General features: G+C 39.6%; 3 protein-coding genes across 3 annotated transcripts in view; 1 reads left to right on the plus strand and 2 right to left on the minus strand.

Moving 5' to 3' along the window:
- Positions 1-17,971, minus strand: part of LOC140942522 (GMP synthase [glutamine-hydrolyzing]-like) — an 18,325-nt gene extending 354 nt beyond the window's left edge. Inside the window, exons 1-18 of the mRNA XM_073391442.1 lie at positions 17,822-17,971; positions 16,877-16,968; positions 15,363-15,477; positions 13,804-13,901; positions 13,314-13,417; positions 12,396-12,496; positions 11,542-11,634; positions 10,540-10,593; positions 9,961-10,072; positions 9,286-9,437; positions 8,307-8,367; positions 7,781-7,893; positions 6,565-6,670; positions 6,067-6,182; positions 4,298-4,539; positions 3,076-3,206; positions 2,370-2,542; positions 1-1,706 (exon numbers count right to left, since the gene is read on the minus strand). The exon at positions 1-1,706 is cut by the window's left edge and continues 354 nt beyond it. Of these exons, the coding sequence (XP_073247543.1) occupies positions 1,605-1,706; positions 2,370-2,542; positions 3,076-3,206; positions 4,298-4,539; positions 6,067-6,182; positions 6,565-6,670; positions 7,781-7,893; positions 8,307-8,367; positions 9,286-9,437; positions 9,961-10,072; positions 10,540-10,593; positions 11,542-11,634; positions 12,396-12,496; positions 13,314-13,417; positions 13,804-13,901; positions 15,363-15,477; positions 16,877-16,968; positions 17,822-17,962 (2,106 nt within the window). The 5' untranslated portion in view covers positions 17,963-17,971 and the 3' untranslated portion in view covers positions 1-1,604. The remainder of the gene's footprint in view (positions 1,707-2,369; positions 2,543-3,075; positions 3,207-4,297; positions 4,540-6,066; positions 6,183-6,564; positions 6,671-7,780; positions 7,894-8,306; positions 8,368-9,285; positions 9,438-9,960; positions 10,073-10,539; positions 10,594-11,541; positions 11,635-12,395; positions 12,497-13,313; positions 13,418-13,803; positions 13,902-15,362; positions 15,478-16,876; positions 16,969-17,821) is intronic.
- A 192-nt stretch (positions 17,972-18,163) lies between these two features.
- On the plus strand, positions 18,164-20,966 carry LOC140942533 (uncharacterized). The gene has a single exon (XM_073391452.1). It carries the CDS (start codon positions 18,172-18,174, stop codon positions 19,822-19,824), a length of 1,653 nt encoding a protein of 550 aa, XP_073247553.1. The 5' UTR covers positions 18,164-18,171; the 3' UTR covers positions 19,825-20,966.
- Positions 20,967-21,427: 461 nt separating this feature from the next.
- LOC140934002 (uncharacterized) lies at positions 21,428-23,033 on the minus strand. Its single transcript, XM_073383693.1, has one exon. It carries the CDS (start codon positions 22,900-22,902, stop codon positions 21,865-21,867), a length of 1,038 nt encoding a protein of 345 aa, XP_073239794.1. The 5' UTR covers positions 22,903-23,033; the 3' UTR covers positions 21,428-21,864.
- Positions 23,034-24,612: the final 1,579 nt, after the last annotated feature.

Genomic DNA, 24,612 nt, shown 5'->3' on the forward strand with positions numbered 1-24,612 from the left:
GCTGGAACGCTTGCAACCGGTTTCAGGCGACGGGAAAACACGGCGGGAAACAAGGCAGTCGCTAATGTCAAGAGCGGGAAGCTGCTGCGAGCTACTGGAAAGTTACTAGGAAGGCTGAAAGTCGGGAAGTTGCCCAAGGATAAAAGAGCAACAGTATTTGTTTTTGTTCCTTAAAAGACTGATTTGAGTACACAGATCATTGAGCATCTCTAGTAATAGCAATCTTCCCTTAACTCTTAAAATTCATCCATATCTACTGGCTTTAAAACAGTGAGAAATGGTTAAAGCTTACTAAATCAAACCATTACAAGTTAGAAACTCCTACTTCTTTTTTCGAAAGTGTTTCGAGACACACAGGGGTCTCTCGCTACCATTTTTGTCTAAAAGCACGGAGTCAATTAATGATATCTACCGTAACGCGTGACACAGAAAAACAAACGCTTCTATTGGCTGGTTACAAACAATCGCACAATCGTAGTTTGAAAGAAAATTCTTTCTGTAAAACTAAGAAAGAGAATTTGCTTATTTGTTCGTTAACGATCAATGGAAACGAAGCAGAAACAAAGGTAAAAGAGTCCTAAAGTCCACCTAAAGTTAAAATACTCACATGTTCGTAAGAAGTAGTGGAGTATGGTTTGGATTCGATGAGAAGATGTGAGTGAGACTGTTGATATTTTGCTCGGCGAAATCCAGAAAACTTGTTTTTTAGCGAAGACGACTGTCATTCTACTTTATATTCATTTACGAAAAATGGCTGGTCATTACGGCTTCTTGAGAAGACCTGGCAGCAGTTTTTTTTGTGAGTAATAAATTTATGTCTTCTTGTGTAATTTGTCTTGTTATTGCAAGAGAAATTTTCTTGCTTTAGTCGGATTGTTCGGCGATAACAAAAGTGCATAATTTATCGCTATTGAGCTTTCCTTCTAATTAGCTTGGTTTTTAAAGGATAAATAGGCGTTAAAACGGAGGGCACTTTATACAAATTGGATATTTCCCGACACAGACAAATTTGTGGTCTTTTTCCAGCTGAATGTCTTTTTACAGCGGACTTTTCAACGATTCAGGCTCCATTTATATTTGCGAAACATCTCTAGCGCTTTTGCTGTTGGTTTGAGCGGATAAAAGCTAAATTCCAAAAAAATCTAGAAAGTTTTTCATCATTGCCGTTGATTTTTGGGTACTTAGTAGTTACAGTGTAGGAAAAGAGACGGAAAACACAGGTTAACTCGTCATCATGAAAAAAATCTTTATTTACGCACGGGCGTGTGTTAATAACGATTTTGTTCATAGCGGCTCAATAGGAATTATATAGGGCAAGCACGCGCGCTATGTTATAAAGCGATTTTCCCGGTGGATAACGCTATACTCATCTTTTGAACAGTGGGGGCCTGTTTCAAAAGGCACAATTTGCTCTTTCATTCTAGAGGACCTTCTTAGGGGTACTGGCGTGCAGTTGTGACGGAGCCCAAACTTAACACGGACGGCTGTGCCGTTCCTCCACAGACCCTGGCGAGGCTAAAATCAGAGCTCAAAATAAATACGGTGCTTAATGAAGGGAGGCATGCTACTCTTCATATGGTTGCCGTCGTTTTAATGCCATTAAATTATTCCCATTCTGTTGTTCCTGGCGGTTTGGCGGTCAAATCATACAGAACACGCGAGATTCCTTGAATGTCTTGTAACGATTCAACCATTTCATTCAAAACCTGAGGAGAAGAACAAAAAAGCCTTCGGCTAGGATAACTCAAACATTGGAAAACTCCAGGCTTAACTCTTTAACTCTCTATTTCTCTCCCAGAAACTATATGGCTGGACAGTTCTGAATAACAGTGAAATTCTTTTTTACAAACGGGCGTAAAGTGACATAAAGTGTTAGCTAAAGGAACTTTCCACAAGCCATAACTGGTTGACCATTAACTTGAAAATGAAATATTAGTCTTTTCTCGAAATTTTATTAAAATCCATCACATCCGTGTATATCATTTAGGAATAAACTGGTCCTGATTAAAAGTGGAATTCTCCTTACGATTGGACAGGTCTGGCCAGCACGTTCTGACAAATGGTAATCTCCCTTAAGAAATGAGTAGAGAGATTCAAAGAAAATGACAACAACGGTAGATACTAACTCGAGGCGCCCGTTTTGGTGAAAACCAAAGAAGTTGCCGTTTTGAGAAGAAATCCCAAGAAACATTACAGAATTGATAAGGCTACAGTGGTTCAAGACCGTGTTTTGGATGTCACGCAACGTTCTTCCTTTGGGGGAATGTTGCGTGACTTCCAAAAGACGACTGCGAGAGAGACTATTCGAGACAAAACACCGGATTGAAAATACCAGACCTTGAACCCTCATAGATATCAGAGCCGCTTACCTCTGTAGGGATGTGTTTTCCTGGTGTGGCGGGTACCCCAGTCATGAAATCATTTGTTATAAACGTTCTTATCACCACAGACCGCTGACACGATGGAATGTGGTCTATCGGATCACGGTCAAAGTGAACGGGTATTAACACGATGGGCATCTGGCTGATCTGAGCCAATAAACCTGCGAGAATAATGGATTGATTAATTATTAGGGCTGTTTTCAAATGAGCATCGCAAAAGCAAAACCTTAGCAATGCTTCTGATCAATCATGACACGAGGAGACATTTAAATGAACCAATTATATCTTGAAGGTGATGCGTGCCGCAAGTGACAGTCCGGCGGGAAAACGCGTGTGAGCAAGTCACGTGATTTGTTTGGGGTTTTATCCTGATTGGCTGAGAAAAAGGTACGAAATCCTTCAGCGAATCATAAAGCATAGCAATTCAAATACAAAGCAGTCACAAAACAACCCCCTGGTTACCTCAGAGAAGCACTTCCCCAAACTATGTAGTGTACAAGAGTATAAACAACATTATGGGTGTTGCAGGCAATAGAATCAGGCATGAACACATCACTTCGCAGACTACAGTCTCAGGGAACTAAGTTCATGCAGCAATTGAAGTGCCATGTGGCTTAAATGTTTTACCACATGCTTCATTTGGGTGCCACGCCGCATTTAAGTTCTTCCAATTGAGTTCGCAAAGTTTACACACCGTGGTTCCGAAGTACAGAGTGGGCCACGTGATCTGCTTGCCTCGCTGTACCAATCACGCCTGTTGACAAGAACGTGGGAGTAATTTCCTGAATCTGGAACTTGATCCTTTTCCCGAAAGTGTAACAGACTCTGAAAGAAATGCGACAAAAACTCAAATCAGTTATAATGAAGTAATCTATTATTGATTAGATTCACCCCCCCCCCCCCCGCCACAACCGATCACCTCCCCAGTAAGAAAATGTTTTGTACGGGCGTTCAACACAATAGAGAGATTAAGATTCACGTTTACGCCAAACGACAAACGTCAGATTAAAGTTGAGAATTTCTCAGAATAGAAAATAAGCAGATAAAAACCGTCCAGAACAATTCTTATGTATAACACTGGCGTGAAACTACTTATTTTTTAGTTAAAGTAATAAAAAGTTAACGACAATTAAGGGAAAAACTTGGTCACGTGGTACAAATTCACGTTTGCCGTTTGGCGTAAACGTGAATCTTAATCTCTCTAATAGGCCATGGCCAAGTCCCAAAACCCTAGCCTGCGTAGCTGGCGGGATTACCTGTGCCCGAGGTACTAGAGACCTTCAGATTCTAAGACGAGAACGACTACGAGTACGAGATTTTCTCAATAGTAAGTGGTGCTCGCGCGTGAGCCAGCGTCATTTTGGCGGGAAAACGTGGTAGCCGTCGTCATTCTACTACAAGTTTTAGCCAGAGTGTCGTATTCGCGGGAATAAGTTATCAAATGTTAGAAGTTTTACCATTTTGCAATCGAGAGAGGGCTCAACCTCCTTCAAAATTGATAACAGTGCTAACTTTTCAGGTGAAAAAAAGTACAATGAAGAATTCCGAATGTCTATTTTTTGACACTACGCGAAAAAACTTTAAATCAAATCTCGTACACGTACTGGTTCTCGTCCTCGAATCTAAACGTCTCTAGTTTCTTATCGGGGGAGCCGCCTTGCCGAACGAGCCGCGAGGGAAAATCCCTTAATTTGACTTGTTCCCAATCTTCACGCAGCTCTGTCGCCTTCCACACATGTCTCTATTTTATTTACGCGCGTAAAGTTTACGTGCGTACGCATGGAAAAATTACGCGACAGTAAAAATCCACCTTGAGGCGGAATGCGGAAAAGGTTCATCTCTTTACTTCTCGTTACCTTGATCGGTTAAATGTAATACACTGTTATTGTTAATATTAGAAGACAGAAAGAATTTACCTGTTAACATTATGGCAAACTTTAGGTATCAGTTTAGCAAGGAATAGCAGCGAAAGCCAGTCGGGTGAATCATTGCTTGATAACGCTACAACATAGCTGTAAGTCCGGCCATCTCCTTGGACCCCCACAGATTTGATTGGTAGGAGAGTGGCGCCGATTCTGTACTTCGATGTGATCTCCAATAGATTTTCTCTGTCGTCCTCTGAAGTACTAAGTTTAACTCGACTGAACAGTGAATGAGGCTAAGCACAAAAGAGAGGAATTCACCACTTTAGAAACGAGAAAGAGACTGGGTCAAGTTAACTTTTGCAAAGACTTCTGGGATTGTTTCTAGGGACAGGTAAAAAATTAGCCAATTGCTGGTTTTCACATGACGTCACTAAAATTCAAACTACAAAACTATCGATCCTACTGAGATTTTATTTTCATGGTGTATTAGAGCAGCTGAAAACTAATTTTCAAACAAATTTTCGCTTCAAAAGGGTTCTTGGTTTTGTAATAGAGTACGCTTAAATTTGTAAGCTTTTGCGTGACGCAGCATTTACATCACGACCGAGAGAGCTGTCATTTAGGTAAAAAAAGTGATTTTTTTTCGAGGAATTTTGCTATCTAAACAGTTCAAGTATTAGAAAGAGTATTACTAGGGTTGATGAGTTCCTCCAGGAGTAAATTGACGCTTTTGTAGCAAAACTCAGTAACAGATGTTTCTGTTGATTTCCGTCCGCCATGTTGGAGATCTTCCGGATGAACTCCAGCATGGCTCTCCATACAAAGCTCTATAAATTTGGGTAAAACATTTCCTCGGATATCTCGTATACGAAGTATTCCTTCGACCCAAATCTTGGCGAGGGTTTTATATTTGCCTCCTTTCATCTCCCAGATTCTGGACTTTATCTGTCGAATGGTTTTGATTTTTATTTTGATCTATTTTGAATGGCGTGACACTGAAAACCAGCAATAGGGACTTTAAAATCCAACTACGAGGACAGCAACGAGAACGTCAAAAAAGAAACATTTATAAGCAAAACAACAACTTAACACATGCATCACACTTTTGTGTACGTTTCTTTGCCCGTTTTTGCACGACGACGACGTGAAAATGCCTAATTTGGAGTACGTAAACAAGTAACGACGAAATCTGAACTTGGATATGGTTCGTAGGAATTCAACTCCAGAAGGGTTCCCCCACATTTGACAAAGTAAGTGGGTAGGAATAATCGCTATAAAGACTGAAAGAACGCAAATTCACTTTTTAAGCGACGTTCTCGTTGCCTTCACGTCCTCGATAACGCGATCCCAGAAACAATTGCGGGCGCATTTCGGTTCCAGTTTCCTTCTCGTTTCTAAAGTTGCCAATTAAAATAAAAGCATAACGAATCTAAAGAAGTGTCACCCATGTTTCTATGCAACCGACTTAAAAAATATACCAACACAACAAAAACGGAAATTAACGAAGCAGGTATGGAAATCCGAAAAAACCGCTCTTCGTCTCTATTCTTTCTTGTTGGTTTCACACAGATCGAATCCGAGCGTGCTAAAATTGGTCATTATGAGATGTGTCATAACCTAGTGAATTCAATTTATGAGCGCATAAAAGCTGTTTGTGCAGTCATGGAATAATTTCTTCACTTTTTAAATTACATAATGATATAAACATTTACTAACAGAATAAATTTAATATATAGGCCGAGCAAGCCCTCTTGCATTCAACTGAATGAACCGAGCGTCAAGCGCGTTTATTCTAACGGTACAAAGCGTCATTCACATACCTTTTTAACGGCAGTAACAAAGTCTACAATCTGCCCTAAAATAATATTTGTTTCTGCATAATCGTTGCCTTGGTAAGGTTCATCACCGCAAAGGATGCGAATGGCCAACCCTGGACCTGAAGGAGATAAAAAAAGAACTTTCAAGATGGCGCCCAGAGCTTTGTTGAAGTCTGTGGATTTTAAAAGGACATCTATTTTATTCCTTGTAGATTGTGAGATGCAAGCATTGCTTTTGACGCCATGTTTTCTTTTAAAGGACCAGATTTAATATTGTTACGTCTTTCAAGGTAAATTATATACACTGCACAAGTAATTTATTTCAGGGATCAGAAATACATTTAAATTTCGAACATTTGCGACTTTGAAGAAAATGTTACTAGTCATGGAAATAAAAAAATAAAAGGTCAAAGAAAAAAGGATAAAACCCTAAGAAAACTGAAAAAGCTACAATAGCGACAGCAAAAAAACAAAGCAAAACAAACAAAGACAATAACTCACCAGGAAATGGATGTCTTTGAATAATCTCTACTGGTAGACCTAGATCTCTCCCCAGAGCTCGGACTTCATCTTTATGGAAATCTGCTAATGGTTCGATAACTCGTCCCTGGAAAGTAATAAAAACAAGTATTTCAAGTTCGGTCGGGTACTATATCTTCTAAATATTAAAGGTCCTAGGCGTTTATCTCAAAGTTGGCTCGTTGACCCCGCGTTGCTTGAACTTGCAGTTTATTGCAGTCCAATGTTCAATTACTAAGGGCTTTTATTCAAAACGTTCGTACAGATTTTTGCACGCAAAATTGAATACTTTTCCAGAATTTTTACACAATAATACACTGTAATTTTTTCTCCCATACTCGAGGTTATCAAATAAGCGATTGATGAAAATCTCGACAAAGTCGCCGATGCAGGATATAAGGGAACTTAAGCACCAGATGTTCTTGATTCACGAAAGGCAAGGCTGGCCGCGCAGAACTGGATCTGGAACGCGATTTGCGTGCCAAATTTGGTGCCAAATGCAAATCATTAAGCAAAACAACGTGAAACCATCCCGAACGCTGACAGAATAATTTAGTTGAAAATGCCTTTCAAAGATTTGCGTTAAGTTTGGTTTCTTTCTTACGAAGAAAACATGATTTCAGACGAAGAATTTTACCCTTCGAAGAACCCAAAATTTGAACCTCTGGTTTCAACCTGAGAACTTGCGTTTTGAAGTCCGTGACCGCAGCTCAAGAACGTTTTGACATGCGCAGTGGCTGTCATGTTGCAAAATTAATACTTCCGGTTGGCGTCTGAAGTACCAAGAACGTCTGGTACTTAAGTCCCCTATACTGCAGAGCGCGTGGTCGCAAGTTCGATTCCCCGAACGGGAAAAATGTTCAGGGTCTAACAAACTAAGAGGTACTGCCTTTGTCATGCAAATGGTAGACCTTCACGTGGCTCGGATAACAACGTAAAATTGCGGTCCCAAAAATAGTGGGCGCAGCTAGAACTTTCGTACTAAATAAGTTGACACTGAAATAAAGTGCGTTTTATTTTTCAGACGTCTGTATCGCAGAGAGTCCCCTACCATCCGTTTTCTTTTTCAGACGTTTGTATAGTAGAGAGCCCCCTACCATAGATGTACAAATGTCAGGAGACGATTAGTCTCCTGCAAAAGTCAAGGGTCTGTAAAAATCTCTCGACTTTGCGGAGGATAAGATTTTTGTGTGCTCACCTTTGCTCGTAAATTTCTAACTAATTCCGTGTCGTTATGGTGAGTTTTGATAGCGTCAGCTTTGCTGCTTGCTAGTGATGACGCACTTTCAATGAGATCTGGTCGAAGGGTACCTATATCGGCATAAAACACAACAACAAAGGTATAAATAGCCTGCAGGATTCCCTCCCCGCTTCCAAGAGCTTCCGTCTCGCAGGTTAAAGAATTCATGAGGCTATACACTCGTTTTTGCATCGTTTTGTAAGTGAGGGGCGGGGGGGGGGGGGGGGCAGGGGGTCCCACCCCCGCCTCCCGCCTCTTGTTTCCTTGGCTTCCTCCCTTTAATTTTCCTATTATTTAGACTACCCTTTTTTTCTCTCGCCTTCTTATCCCTCTCCCCTGTTCTCCCTCAAAAGAAAAGAAAATAATGAAGTTGTATGAAGGGAGTTCGCAGATGGTGGACATTATACATCCTGTAAGGTCGAAATGGTTGAACATACATTGTACTAACACCGTACTGGAAATGAAATAATAATTATGAAAATACCTTGTGCCAGGAAAGTGTTGTGTTCTGTGAGATTAAGTTCACTGATAACTTCATCAGCGATCTGCAGTCAAAAGATTGTATAGTTAAAAATTGTCTCTTTGATTTGTGTAACATAACCTGAAAGAACACACGCACCCGTACAGCAAATTCAAATCTATAATTGTTAAGTTACACCTCTTCCACGGCATAACGTAGTAATACCAGTCTGAAGCGCTTTGTATTTAGACAAAATTACCGGATCGACCGGTTTAGATGTAAATTGAACGCGTGGTTCGACCGGGAATTTTCCGGAACAACCGAACGACCTTCCGAGGTATTCCACTTCCATTTGCGCAATTCTGTGTCGGCCGGCGGCTGGCGCCTGGATTTTTTCCCGCCATTTCCAATGCTTGCCGGTGAGCGCTGTTCACGGGCAGTTGCAGTTTTTCCTTTCACTCTTATCTTTTTGTTCAAAATGGCATGCGTTGAAAATAGTCCTTTGCAATCTGTTCTTATTTCTTCTAACAAAACAGCAACAAACTGCTGCTATTGCCACAGTCATTGAAAATTACTTTCGCTTTTAGATTTTTGATTCACGCAAGCAATAACGCAAACGAGGCTCCATGGCTGGAAAGCCTTTCCATCTGATCCGGAATGTTTCCGGAATTTCCAACCGGAAGTTTTGCCTTAATGGAAAGCGCCCCCAGTTACACTTCCGCCAGGTCTACATTCGGTATTAAACTTCATCATCATACGAAGAAAATAGTATTTACGTCTAACTAGGCAAAAAATAAAGAAAAACAGCAGAAACCAATCTCCCTGTTTTTAACACGAGCGATATTGAAGGTTCAAGCATTCAAGCTGGCTTGTTCCAGATCGAACTCCAACTCAAAGGGGGCACAATTTCGGGGGCATTTTTTGTCTTTTTGCCTGTAGATCGAGCGCACTTTTACATTTGTACTTTAACTCAAACACTGGGCAGAAAACAGCAAGTTCCTACCTTAATGAAAGTATCTCCTATGATCTTTCTTTTTTCTTCAGGGTTGGTCGTAACGTTTAAAGTTTTCGTGATCTGTTTTTTGACAGCCGGTTGATCTTTTCTACCTGATATCACTGTGGAACTGTTGTAAAACCGAAGTGCAGCATTTACAACTGGAGAAGAGGAACACAGAGACAATGTGATTATCATAAAACAAGAACTCATGTTTACCACATATTTTATGACTTTAAGATAACTTTGTTTTACTAACGAGCAAGGGTAAAATGTTGTTCGTGACGTATGGAGCTGTTGTAAGACTACAGCATAACATTTACATGTAGAACTGCCCAAAGAAAAGAGAACGACTGAGGTTCTCGGACTAGCAGATGCGAAATAAGTTCTTGACCGATTCATATAAATGTAAAACAAAACAAGATAGCATATTGAAGATCAACGAAAAACGTCTTCAGTCTTACTTTCACATGGCATTATTCGCTTTACTGTATTTTACAAAAATGAATTTCAATAAATGACATTGTCGGTCAAATTCTTATTAGAGGATTAATTCTTGGGATTCTGATAAAGTTTGTTTATGACTCGTTTCTCGGTAGAGACTGTTGTTCATCGCGACGTTTAGGGATTTTATAAGGACTCTGGAAACACACAAAAACGATAGAGTACATCAATTGCTGTTACCTTTTAATCTAACTCCAAGTCGTTTCAGTGATTCCTCTACTTGGCGACTCTCATTTTTTCTCATGAAACCATTATCTACATGCACTGCAACAACTTGGTCACGCGCAAGGGCCTGGAAACAACAAAATACAAGAACACGTACAGATTTACAAGTAAGTTCAAAATGCTTCAGTCTAAGGCTGCTTTCATTTAGTCAGAACTGCCCCACCACCCAGTCTATCACTAAAGAAAATTCCATCGTTAATCAGATCCGTCTTACCAGATTACTCTTTTCTCAATCGCTGTGCACGGCATTATTGATGGGTTTCCGGTGAAAACCCTCGAAAAGAGCATATTTCTTTATTTTTTTTAAAGATGAACAGTCTGGCCGCCCAGTTCTGACTTTTGGTAAGTGCCCTTAAACTTCTAAATACAATGTAAACCTAGAAAGCTCATGGGCTCCCATTAATTAAACCCATGACTTAGCAGTTAAGATTTGTACATTACGTAACTTTTTCTGGTTACTCAAAACCAGAATGTACAGTGTTAAAGCAACGGGCTGTTGGGTGACATTAACGCAACAGGAATGCAACCTATTACCTTATGAAGAAGAGCGGCAAGTACCGTTGAATCCACTCCTCCACTTAATAGTGCCTGAAATAAAACCAGCCATGATTACCAAGTTGTGGAAAAACATTTTTCAGTCCTGGAGAAACAATACAGCTTTCCCATCCCATGTCAGCACAATAATTATACAGTAGATCCTTCAATACCGTTCAAAATTAATAATGACTATAATGATAAAGGTACATGTACAGGGCTGTTCTGTAGCAGCTCTAGACACTCCAGATGGCCTTTTTTGCCCTTGGGAGACTACAGTGTAGGAAAGCTAAGGCATTACAAGAATCTCATACCATGATGGCTCTGTAGTTTGCATTGCAGAGCTAATCTAACCCTGCCTAATAATGTTTGCGAAGCATTGCCGAGATCCTTGTTCTAGATCCCCAGTGGACTCAACAAATTACCAGAAGTATGTCTTCAAATTTCCGTTTAACTTGATTGGAAAATCAAAAATAGCCTTTTTTAGCAGGCAAATCATCAGATCCTCATACACAGCAGGGGTTCCAGAAGAAGGATTTGCTTCTGGCTGACAGATGGACTTAATTTCACCTGTGGCAAAGGCTAGCAGCTCCCTGGATTTCACAGGCTAAGAGGCTGTATTGGGTTGCTTGCATTCGCAGTTCTTAGAGCACATTCTTGTTGTAATATATCAAGCATGAGACGCAGTGTTTCACCACCAGATGATTTTAATTTGATGATGATAATTTCCTTTGTATTTTTATATTGTATTTGTTAATGAGTTTGAGAAGTTTAATAACCCAAGATGTACGTTCGCCTGATATTCAGCAGATCCCAGGCCCTCTCTCTTCTGGCAAGTTGTTGATGATGGTATTTCTTCTACTAAGTATGCAAGGATGCAGGACACAAGGCTAAGATCTGTTCAATCAACATTGTCCCATACAAACTCACTAGTCTGTTAGGAGTGTGTTCTTCTATTTTTTACACAATAATAAAGCAAAGTTTGTGACAAACAGTACTTACTAAAACTTTCATATTGCCAACAGTCTTTCTAATTTGTCTGATACATGTGTCCATTCTGGAATCTACAGTATATGTTCCACAACAACCAACAACCTGATGATAAAATGGAAAAAGCAACTTTCTCATTGTACATGTATGAAAGTAAGTCTGGCACGCCAGGTTTTAAGCACCCTTGATGTACAAGGGCATTATTATTATTATTTTTATCAACACAAGTACAAGATTGGCTATTCTGTAATATTGTCAGTAAATGTAGTTCTATACACATGGAATGAATGTCTTTTACCAAGTATTACTTCTTTTAGGTTGAAATGATTCAGTTTTGTGCACGCTATTTGCCTCAGGCAAAGCCACAGTAAAGTGTGACTATTAATTTAAACTGTTAAAAGTGAAATGATACCAAGGTCTGCATGTCAAGTATTGATGTGATGAGCAAAGCTTTAAAAAAAGTAGCTGGTAACTGCCTTTAACAACAAGGTCTGAGATAATTCTTCATACACTGTACATTACATGTACTTCAACTTAAAAGAAACAAAGTAGCCGATTTCTAAGAGTGCCATAGATGATGCTATTCCTCAGCCATTCGTACATGGATGGGTAAAAACTAAGCCACATGTTGAATTGTTCAACAGAACTGGTGAATTCACAGATAAATCATATTAATTATTTTGATAATTGTTTACCACATCAACTTTACAACAGTCATTCTTTCCCTATGGACCCATCTTTAGCCCACAATGGTATAAAACATTTCAAAATAAAAGGTGACGTTTTTTTAATTCAAAGATGGCAGTGATGAGACAGGTTTTATAAACAACCAGTCTGTTATTTTACAACATTATGTGTATACTCACCCCGTAAACAAAATTTTTGATCATTGTTATGCCATTCTCTGTGAGATCAACTTCTGGATGAAATTGTACTCCGTATAACTTGCGTGATTCATCCTCAATACCTACAAAGAGTTAACACATGTTGTACATATACAGTTGAAATTCTCCTTAGTGACATCTCTGTTATGGACATTTCAGGGCTGGGCAGGCCCAGCCCTATAGTGTCACTTTGGTTTTCCTATGGAGTTGGAATATGGAATTGTCTACTGTAATGATGATGACAATAAATGTATATGTAGGTGATGAATTTTAGTGTTACAGTGGAACCACGATATAAAGAACCTCTATATAACGAAGTCCTATGTATAATTAATGATTTTCTTTTCCCCAGTAATAGTAAAAAATATGAAAAAGAACCTTGATTAAATGAAACCTCGTTAAAGTGAACAAATTTTGCCAGTCCCTTGGCCCTACAATAAATTGAGTTTCCACTGTACTAGTCCTTAAAAAGCACTCACAAAATTCAGTTAATATAGTTAACCTGAAACCAAATCCCTGACAGTGCCAAAATAATGTTCAAATTATACTGGTGTCTGCATCACAAAGCCAAACTTGGAATAATAATAATAATTTTAATAATAATAATACTGCAATAATGATAATGATGATACCTTATAATAATAATAATAATAATAATAATAATAATAATAATAATAATAATAATACCTGGAGAACAAACATGTATCAGTACAAAATATTGATTTGGCCATCTAACATGTATTATAATATGTTATTATAAAAACATGTTGCAGTTAATTTTTTATCTCAGGTAATTTTCATTTTCTTTTGTTTCATCTTCATAAGCAACATTACCATACCCAAAAACAAAAGAGAAACAAATAATTATCTGAGATAAAAAATTAACTACAACATACATACCAGCAATAATATCACCAGACTTGGCAATGACTTTAAAGTTGCTAGCAACTTGATCAATAGAATCTCCATGAGTCAACAATACTTCTTGCTCAGGCTGCAAACCTCTATTTGAACAGAAAGAAATGATAAGTACACTGTTTGTAGTATATATGTAGATAAAATGAAAATTGGTGACTTCTCAAAAAAATTCTCTATTGGTTATAATATTATTCCTCAAAACCTCAACATCAACAGATATACATGTAAATGTAACTACTATTGTACAAAATACTTTTTTCTGTGAATTTCTTTCTTGAAACTTAAAGTAGAAAGTACAGTATTTGTGAAAAAGATCTGCTCCAAACTCTCTAATGGTAATGAGATCTCTCAAGATCTCTCCCTTATTTTCGATGTACAATATATTTGAGCTGACAAAGGCCTTTGAATTGATTTATTAAGTTAACATTGAGTTACAAGGTATTCAACTATGTATACCATCCCGTACATGTACCTGAAAATTAGTGAGGATGTTTCCACATTTATCTTGAATACTCCATCCTCCCTGATGTCTTTTTTCATCACACTTCCTCCAAACTCTTTGTTTAGCATCTTTAGTTAAAGACAATAACACAAAAACAAAAATGATGATGATGATGGTAATAACTATAACTTTGTTCACATGACTTGTTTTGTTACCCCACAGTCAATAGTGTACAGATCAGAAGAAACATAATGGTAAACTAATTAACCCATTCGCTCCTGGAGATTTTGCCGAAAAACGCGTTTTGAAGCTAGTCGAGTGGTTTTCTGGTCACTGTCGTGCTATAAAGGGCTAAAACTTACCACAAACCGGTTTACAGGTCGTACACTTCGCGGCCTTCTGATCCAGATGCAAAATATTAGCTTGCGAAGTTCGGGCATGCGCAGAAAGCAAAATTTCGACATAGTTTTTGGGTTTAAAAGTGACACAGCAGTCTTGACTTTTACTTTTCGCTTTCTCTCCTCCCTTCTTTTTTCGCTTTTCTTGCCTCATTTTTTTTTTCTCTTGCTGGGCATTTAGTAGGCTTCAATTTGGTGGGAAGAGTTTTTAGGAAAGCTTTTAGGATCTTAGGATTAGGTGAAAGGAAAGGTAGGTGGGTAATGGAACAAGATTTTCATGGAGATTTTCAGGTCAATGTCTTGTGGTTTTTTGCTTCTTTCTCCGGTGTCCTTGACTGAATTGTGCTCATTCTGGTATGGTTTGAAAGATCTCTTCACTCTACACAAGTTAGCGAGAAAGTTGTCCTTGACCGTTAAAACTGATGACGTCACAAAGGGTAGAAAGGACCTGGATCCGCGCGGGCGGTTACGGGCGGTTCAGGGGCGAATGGGTTAAAAAAACCTTTGTTTGCTGGTAATAAAATTATTTCTGTGTCCCAAATTCTTTTTGTCTCTTTCTCATCGTCTCCCTCACTTATTAAAGAAAAATCCTATTTACAACATGTACAATGTATACCCTTACCTAACTGCTAAAAATGTGTGAAAGTGCTCAAATTCGCAGTAGAATACTAGTAGAACCTTGTTACAGTCAAACCAGGTCAAGCGTACCCCCCAAGAATCCATTAATGAATTTATTATTCAAAAGTTGAATCCGTTGCTAGTTGTAGATTTCAGATTGATCTCTGCATTCTTGTATGTGTAATGAGCCTTGAATTCACATGCGAGGCAGTTATGAAATTTCTACCAGCTCCATTTTCCTGAAATTGATGTAAATGTCTTCCAAGAAGCTTAATCCATTCAAAGATTTCCAATCTGACCAAATACAGAAAAGTTCTCGTAAAATATTCACTGCTCATTACGCATACAGAAATGCCGCTTTGAATTTGACACCAGTTACGGGAACGACTAACGGATTCATTTTTCAAATAATCAATTCACTGATAGAATCTTGGAGGGTACGTTTGACTTGGTTTGACTGTAACTCAAACTCCAAAGTAAATCAAAGTAATATTTTCCCCTTGAGAGTTTAATTAACCTGGGTTTTAACTACTTCTACATTTCAACAAATTACTTATATCCATCTAGCCATACTTGCATTCCATAGCATATGCCTAGGACTGGCAGTCCAATGGTAAAAATAGCTGGATCATACTTGGGTGCATCTTCGGCATACACACTGTTGGGTCCTCCAGATATTATTATAGCCCTATGGTGAGAAAACAAGCAGAGTCAGAGAGAATATTAGGTCAGAGTCTTTTATGATGGTTCTATCATTTTAAAGTCTACTGATAAAGTCCTATAGTGTAACAATTCAGCGTGCAAAGAAAGTGGTGTCCAATAGCCTGGAGCTAGTGGATTTTGCTGTCGGGCTAGTGAATTCTGTTCTTAATTTACACAATGGGCAGGTGAATTTTTTGGGGGGAAATTCAAATTCCAGAAGAACTGTAGTCAATCCTGCTCATCAAATTTTTTTGAGGCTAGTTGAAATGACTTTCGGGCTAGTACATGCTAGCTACAGCTTGTCTGCAAAAAAAACTGACTTTCTTTGCACCCCGCAATTACAGACAAGCGAGGTCAAACACACTCCACTAGATTCCATAATGAATCAATTATATGACATAAGGAATCCATTGGTCATTGCTAAAACCAGTATCAAATTTAAATCTGCATTACTGCATGCATAATGAGCAGTGAATTTTTGGCTACAACTTAATTCTCAGTATTCAGTAAGAATGAAGAATCCTTGAATGGATAAAATTGCTTTGAAAAACTTTTTATCAAAGTCAAGAAAACTGACAAACTACCACCGGTGTGACTTCACTGCTCTTTATGCATGTAGGAATGCCGAGATGCACTGAATCTGAAATCTACAACTGCTGATGGATTCAACTTTGTGAAAGGTTTGAACCCAGGAGTCATTTCATAAGTACATGTAGTAAATTCATAAAATAGAATCTCAGGGGCTACACTTCACCTACAGGGAAGGTTCAGTCTCCAGCCTTGGGTGTCTTGATGCGACCAGTCAGGTGGGGAGTACCGTGGGCGTATAGACACCCTGGAAAATGAGCTTACGCTTTACCTCACTTGACTATAAAATAAAACCTATGGCACTACTGTTACATTATACTACTTGTTTTTCCACATCTTAAACAATGGCATTTGGAATTTTTGTGGAAGTTTGACTTTGGCCACAAGGACTTTTGAATCCTGATTCATTGCCATTAGAAGAACAAATTGCCAAAGCACGCTATTGCCTAATTTACAACAAATAATAATAATTATAGTCATACTGGTAAATACTTTTTTAAAAAATGTATCCTCTCCCCTTATGGGGCTTTTCAGGATAACAAAACAAAAAATTAAAATGAACATAATATGGTTAAGAATCCCAACTGGAAGGAGGCAACCTGCAGTCGGCTATTTACAAGTGTGGCCAAGGATTTCAACTCAGGACAGCTGTGAACAAATTCAGTAAGTGACCAGAGTGGGACTCAAACCAGGGACCACTGGATTGCGAGTCTGATGCATTGACCACTCAGCCACACAGCCTCCTTACAGAACTTTAAGAACTGTACATGTAACATCCTGCAAAGTTTTCTTCTTACCTAAAACCTTTCTCTTGTATGGTATATATAGATGTGTCCAGGGGAAGAATTTCTGTTTCCACACACAGTTCTCTCACTCTACGATCTATGACCTAATGACAGAATATTAAGTTTAATAAACTGAAATTTCAATTCATACCTATGGTGTGAATCTTGCAGGAATGATTTAACAAAAAAGGTACATGTGTGGTGTAGTTTAAGTTTAGCTTATCTTTGGTTTAAATTTGATTTTATTAAAATATTTGTTTCCGGGTATGGCATATTAATTATGTGGCAATTAGCTTGAAAATTGAAAAGAAAAGAAAGAATGAAATTGAACCAAAAAACATTTTTCAGTTAAATGGTTTGTTATAGTTCTAGTTTTGCAGCTTATCTCCTGCAGTACGTTGGAAGATTTGTGTTTGAGGTAGACTATAATTAGGTTTTTTTTTTTTTTTTTTTTTAACCAAACATTAAACTTGGCGTCAGTAGGGTTCATGATAGAGATCGGATCAGATTGTAGCTAACATTATCTGATTCGATCTTGGCAGCAGCCGCAAGGAATTATTTAAATGAGAAAATAAGATACCACTCTTAGCTAAAAACCAGCTGTTTTCTTTGACGAAATGAATGAATTATGCTTAAAAAAGCTTACGTACATGTAAGACATGTAATACTATTGGACAATAAGCTTAATATTTTTTTCTTGCAGACAAGGATGAATGAAACTTGTCTGTTATCGTTTCAAGATAAACTTGGCTCAGCATCATGAAAAAAAAAACTAGATGATTTTCTTTCTCAGTGTTGTGACCAAACAAAACCGATCGATCGATGTTTATCGTGATTAGGAAAAGGAATCTGAAAGACATTTAAAAAGTAACTGAAATTGACACGACAACACATCCATGCATTTCAAGATAAGCAAAGTTATTGGTCGTTCCTTGAGCAAAGTAACGGAGATCTTACCTTTCCATATTGCGCCCCAGCATCTAGAATAGCAACTTTTTCTTGCCCCGTTATTGGCTCCGACATAGCGCTATCGTTTTGCACTACGTGACCGTTGATACACGAACCCATTACAGCCACTTTGCTGAGGTTCGCCGCCATTTTCCACTTCCCGCGTTTGCGTACGAATATTTGAAACAGAGGCTAATGCGCATACTCTCAGGTCAGCGGTCAAGTTCGGAAGTTTTCGGTGTCTTACCGATCTGTGCCGAGGTAATTTCGGGAACTTTCCGTTTACTACGGAAGAAGAGACAGGAACAGTTTGTGAAACTTACATGACGAAGTACCCCATACGAACTAGAAAGTTCAACATGGCGTGGGATACGTTTTCGCAGCAGCAGGTTGGTCATTTATGGCGGTTAGCTACTCATTGCGCAGAAGAGAATCCAAGTTTAGCAAAGTTTTACTTGAGCGAGATTAGTTCATTGTCTAGGGGGGACTCATCTCGTTCATTTGCGATGAAATATTGCAAACATTGTTTGCAGTTGTTCACAGCTGAAAATTGTACTGTGAGAACGCTGCCAAAACGCCGAAAGAAGAAAAAACAAATACAGGAAAACAAGACAAATGAGAAGAAGGAAGGTAGCCACAAGAAAAGCAAAGCATCCAAGGTTTCTCGAAAGCTGAATCGTACAACTGTGTTTTGCAAAACTTGTGGCAAACATTACTTTCACACAGGCGTAAGATCAAACACAGGTTCACGTGGATTGTCAACTACACCACAAATAACGTGGAACGGTGTGGATCTTAATTCTATGCCAAGTGCAGCAGAAAGAAAAAAACTAAAGAAGCAAAGACAGAAGGCTAAAAGGTTAAAGGGGAGGCTGGAACTAGAGGAACAACAGTCAGGTGAAATATGTAATTATTCACTTGGTGAGAGCACAGGTCCACGTGGATTGTCAACTACACCACAAATAACGTGGAACAGTGTGGATCTTAATTCTATGCCAAGTGCAGCAGAAAGAAAAAAACTAAAGAAGCAAAGACAGAAGGCTAAAAGGTTAAAGGGGAGGCTGGAACTACAAGAACAACAGTCAGGTGAAATATGTAATTATTCACTTGGTGAGAGCTTACATGTAACGATGTTGGATACACCACAGGAAGCCACTGTTAATTATTCACTTGGTGAGAGCTCACATGCAACGATGTTGGATACACCACAGGAAGCCACTGTTGATTATTCACTTGGTGAGAGCTCACATGCAACGATGTTGGATACACCACAGGAAGCCACTGTTGATTATTCACTTGGTGAGAGCTCACATGTAACGATGTTGGATACACCACAGGAAGCCACTGTTGACTTAAGTAACTTAACGCGAAAGAAAAGAAGGAGGCTAAGAAACAGAGCTAAAATCTTACAGGGCAGATTGCAAGGCAGAGAGCAACAATCAGATGGAATGTCTAATCCACTCAACGAGGACTTATCAGTGTTGGGTGCACCGAATGCACAGATTAACAGTGTGAACCATCCACAGAACAACACTGTGGGCCATGTTGAATTTACACAGAGTTTAGGTACAACACAGGGCCACCATGGGCAGAACATTGTGGACCATCCACTGGGCAACACTGTGAGCCATGGTGAATTAACACAATCTGTAGGTTCAACCCAGAGCAACAGTATGAACCATCAACAGAGCAGCAATGTTGGCTATCCACAGAACAACACTGTGGATTATGGCAAATTAATGCAAAAGTTTGGTACAGCATGGAGTAATAGTGTGAACCAACCACAGAACATCTCTGTGTACAATAGTGAATTCATGCAAATGTTAGGCACAACACAGAGCAACAGCATGGATGATGTTTCTACACCTGGTGTATTTTTATCACGACTGAAAAGAAGGAAACTAAAACGAAAGGCCAACAGGCTAAAGGAAATTTTGCTTGCAAAGGAACAACAAAACTCAAAGCCAACTGAGACGGGCCCTCGACTGCAGGATTTCTTATCAAGCTTATAACTGTGATGATATTCAGTCTGTAACTGTCTTTGCTTTGTTTATTTGCTGCATGTTGTCTGTTGTCTATTTTTTGACACCTGTCTCATCAGGCTAGAGTTGGCTGATATGTTCGCCAACACTTGGTTGATAGTCAGTTCATAACTGGTTGATAATATTGGCCACTTAATGTACATGTATGTCAGTTGATACTCAAGTGATATGCCAGGAAAGCATTGGCCAAATTGACCTCCTATCAACCGTTAGCTGATCAACAAGCCGCAAGTACCAAACTTGACCAATAGTGTTTTTCTGGTTAATTTTTACATATCAAGGGCCTATTGTAGGTCCATTATCAACTTTCAACCAGTAGCTTCTCGTTCTCTGTATTTGTTGAACTTAGCCAATACTTAACCAAGTACATTGTCAAAACAGCCAATCAAAAAACATTTGGCCAAAACCTATTTTCCTTGTTTGAAATATACCCCTTCATTAATAGCCTGGTATTCCAAGATACAGCAGCTGAAGAACACTAAGTCAGCTGAAGTAGAGAAAGAGTATTGCGAAAAGTTGCGTGAAAACCGCATCGGGGCTGGGGAGAGATGAGGAAGTTGCTATCATTTCAATAGCCTGCATTCATTATATTAAAATTCTAATGACTCTGAGGCTTTAGGGTCAAAATTGCAAATTTTTCATGACTCCATTGTTTTGCAATTCCCAGAAGAGCATTAGAGAATTTAGCACAAAGAAGCCCAAACCAAATATAGAAAAATGACCAGAAAGCGTCGGAGTCATGATAAAATTTTAATATATCGAATAACATGATGTATTGCTTGTGGTGGCGGCGTGAAGCGAAAAGATGTGAGCAGGAAAAACAGGGAGGGTAGGGGTAGGGAGTCAGGCGCGGATCTAGGATAAATACTGACCGTTTTCCAAAACGAGCGTCGAAGGCGTAAGCTTCTAGAGGGGGTCCGAGGTATGCACCCCGTGAATTTTTTTTTTTTTTTTCACTCCCCAAAGTCGCTTTTCCTGGGTTTCTGAGTCATTCAGTCAGGATATTGGCCGGATTTTAACTTGGAAAGTTTTTTTTCATGAAAATTTATTTACCTATGAAAACTCTGACCGATTTTCGTAAAACGGTGGAAACCGGTGTGGATCCGCGCCTGGGAGTGAGAGCCAATGAACCTCCTCTCTCCTTATCTCCCTGTCTTCCTTTTTTTCTTCCACACTCTTGCTTTGCATCACACTCCACTATCTGAATGCCTGGATCAGGCTATTGTTTCACTCATTGTTGTTGTTCTATTTCACGTGACAGGGGATTTTCCTGGAAACAAGAGTCAATATTTTTCAGCGTGTTGACACACAGTTAGCCCCAAGCTGGAAATATGAGCATCGGCGTTACTGTGTGATTTTCGAAAAGCAAGGATTTGTATGGGAAAAAACAGTTGTGAAATACTTAAAAAAGGATCGGCTAACCTCACTTAAAGGGGCCATATCAGCTGGAGAGCATGTGTGCTGAGGTTATGGGTTTTATTCCCAATAGCATTAGCATTTAGCATAAAGGCAATCAAATGAAACAATTCAAAGGTGATTATTGATTAAGCTTTAATTGAACAGGAAAAGCACTGGCAACTAGATTGACAGGTGTGATGATCAGATACATTTCATTTTCTCTGACAATTTTTCCTAATCAACTTGTTTCATTTTATTAGATACTTCCTACATTTTTTGTCCTATTGTGATCTATTCAGTCAGTATGGCGTGAATAGGCTCTCTAGAACGTAATGGGCCTCATAATTCCAAAGAAACACACTGACAGTTAATCCTAAACATCTGGATTTAGACTTCACCAGTAAATCAAAACAATTGAAGAGAGAATTCCAGCTATGAATTAAGTTGAAAATTCATTATTTTGTATTTAAACAAAAGAAACGCAAAATCCGTTTTGAGTCACCCTTTAAGCGGCAGGTGTCGGATAAGACGATGACGTCATGATAAGTATTCTTGGGAGTTTTCCCTGATCATCTTGTTTCACTTTGACTGCTTCCGGTGAGCTTCCGGCATTCAATCCTCCATTTCTTCGACCACTTGAGCAGCCTGATCGTGAAGATCCTGTAGCATATTTTGTAGATCTTTGACTTCATTCAAATTTTTCCGTAGGTCTATCAATGCATCTTGCGAAAGCTGATACATTTTATAGTTGGCAAACGCCAGCCCCATGAAGGCAGCTACACTGGCCATGCCAATTCCTTTGGTAATGGAGGACAGGTCTGACCAAGTGTGCCAGAGCTGAAATCCCTGGGTTGCAGCGGTGGCCAAATTGACGGCTCCATCCACCATTGCGTAATCTGCTTGAAGATCAAGGCACTGTATGTGGCCATCGATCTTCACTCTCAGGTTGCTTATTTTTCCTAGTGTGGAGGTGTACAGCGTGTTTATCCTCATCATTTTCCGGTTAACACTTGGATCATTCGGTTTTCTTTTGCAGAGATCCAAAAACTCTGTAACCATCGCCTCCATCTTCTTCAGGTTTTTTTGAATGGCATCGAATTCGCTTCGATCTTCAATGACGTTGGATGCAGCCGAAATCTTCTTCCACGCGATGTAAATTTTGACACTTTGAAAAGCCGCTACAAAAGCTGACCCCTTCACCATGTCAGATATCATCTTGTCGCTCTCCTGTTGATGAAAAGATTTCATTGCATCTAGAATCATATCCTTCGTCTGCTCGTGCTTAGTAATTTTGTCCTGTGCGATATCTTCATAAAGTTCCATCAGTGAAAATCCCTGCTTGTCATAGCAATGCTTAATCATGGCTTCCGTGCAGTTTTTCTTCTGGTAATCCAGAACTTGAAGGATCGTTTCTTTGCTGTCTCGCGTCATGTTGTCCAGCATGCGTCCTACTTTCTCTAAATGCGTACCAAGCGTACTGAGCTTGCCAAGATTCTGATAAGCCTCCCGAAAAGACCATCCAGTCTGACAAAGATCTGCAATGTACGTGATAATTTTCCCAATGTTTCCATTTTTCTCGTCATCTGATAACTCATCCTTTAGTCGCTGCATTGCTGCTTGGGAATTGGCTGATGCCTCACAGTTGGCCATGTTGAGCCTTCACGACCAACTCTCGAACTGAAATCAGGTTTGAATCTTTATGATATTTCTATTCTCAACAAAAATATCAGGTGAATCCCCGCGAAAACTCACAGGTGTCGATTGCACTTCCAAACCATCACAACAGAGTTCAAAGATGTTTCCAAACTGAATAATTTCATGATTTTTTTAAATATATTTAAAATGGCTACGAAAATAAGACATATAAACATTTACCTTGCATTTGATTCAAGGCCCGCGTGGATTTTTAGCAAACAGTGTCGTCACAGGGAAATCCCCCTTCAGGCCGGTTATTTCGGTTTCGTGTCAACCGAAATTCCATGACCTACCACAACACACAGACAAATATGGACGAATCTAAGACCTATGGATGCCCTATTTCCTCCTTGTTTGCGTTTTGCAAGACCTTATTTTAAAAAAATCGCACAGCTAGGCAATTCCACAAGGGTATTTCCCTGATAAAAGACCGTACGAAGTTCTACGGTCCATTTCCGGTAACCTTGAACTGATCCAGTATTTACATTTTTGAAATCGAAAGAAAAGGAAAAAAAGGGGAAAATCGCCGAAAATCAGCAGAAAGTTGTTTGATATCAGTGATAGAAGTCTTAGTTTCTTTATTCACGGCAATCTATTTTAGCTCAGATTTCGTTTGAAACTGGATTTTTCTCCTCAGCTATCTCCTGCCCCAAGCTAGCCTGCGAAAACATCCGTTTCTCCTCGCTCTTCGCAGCCGGGGACGTTTAGCGTGGAGGGACGTCGTTCCTCCTCGCGAAACGTCCCCAGAGGCGAAGAACGAGGGGAAACGGATGTTTTCGCATGCTAGCCCCCTAGCTGACATTTTTTTTTGTCTTTAATAGTAACGCAATCGTCTTAGGAGTAACGAGGAACACTCGAAGCCGTGGGCAAGTTAGGGGGGGAAAAGCGAAGAACAAAACAAAAACGTGGAGCGAAGACCCTGCCGCCACCATATTGGAAAACGAGAAGACCGTGGCTCCTGCCCGGGAGGGTACTCCCGCGAATTTTGGATAGGGATGTGCCGCGAAGGTTCGTGAACCCTAACCCTGTTTAAGGACTAAGAAAGCGAAAACTGATAAACTCTGATACCCTTTTTAAGGCCCAAAGCCGAAAAATGACACCCTTTTCAAGGAAAAAACAAAATTATTAAAAGCATGAAAAGGAAAACTTTATTTCTTCTCTGTAACATTGGATGTATAGCATCAAGCATAAAATACTAGAATAAGCCTAGTTTAATAATATGCAATCACAACCGGCCGGCGTTTTCACACTCCAGTATTAGATAATACAATTAAGCTACCCTATCTAACGACCACACCAGGGACACAGAAACAAAAGGGTCAAAAAAGATACCCTATTTAAGGACCGAGAACCTCAAAAACCATACCCTATTCCGCGGCACGTATCTATATAGCGGATTATAGCCCATGTATGGGAGTACCCCACCGCGGGGGGCTCCTGCAGGGGACGAAGTTGCGAAGCGAGCTGACCCGTAGTCTGAAGAGAGGCAGGCCTGGAAGAGAGGAAAGGATGGCGCCCCTTCCCCCTTCCCATTCCACCGCTCGGCTCTCTTCTCTCCCCGTTTTCACCTCATTGCGGAACCAGTGGTCCTTTGACTACGTGTTTCCGCACCCTCCCCCCGACGAAGAATAAACGGAGAGAGGGAGCTCCCTTTCTCCTTTGTTC

This window comes from Porites lutea, chromosome 1 (assembly GCF_958299795.1).
Source record: "Porites lutea chromosome 1, jaPorLute2.1, whole genome shotgun sequence".
NCBI lineage: Eukaryota > Metazoa > Cnidaria > Anthozoa > Scleractinia > Poritidae > Porites > Porites lutea.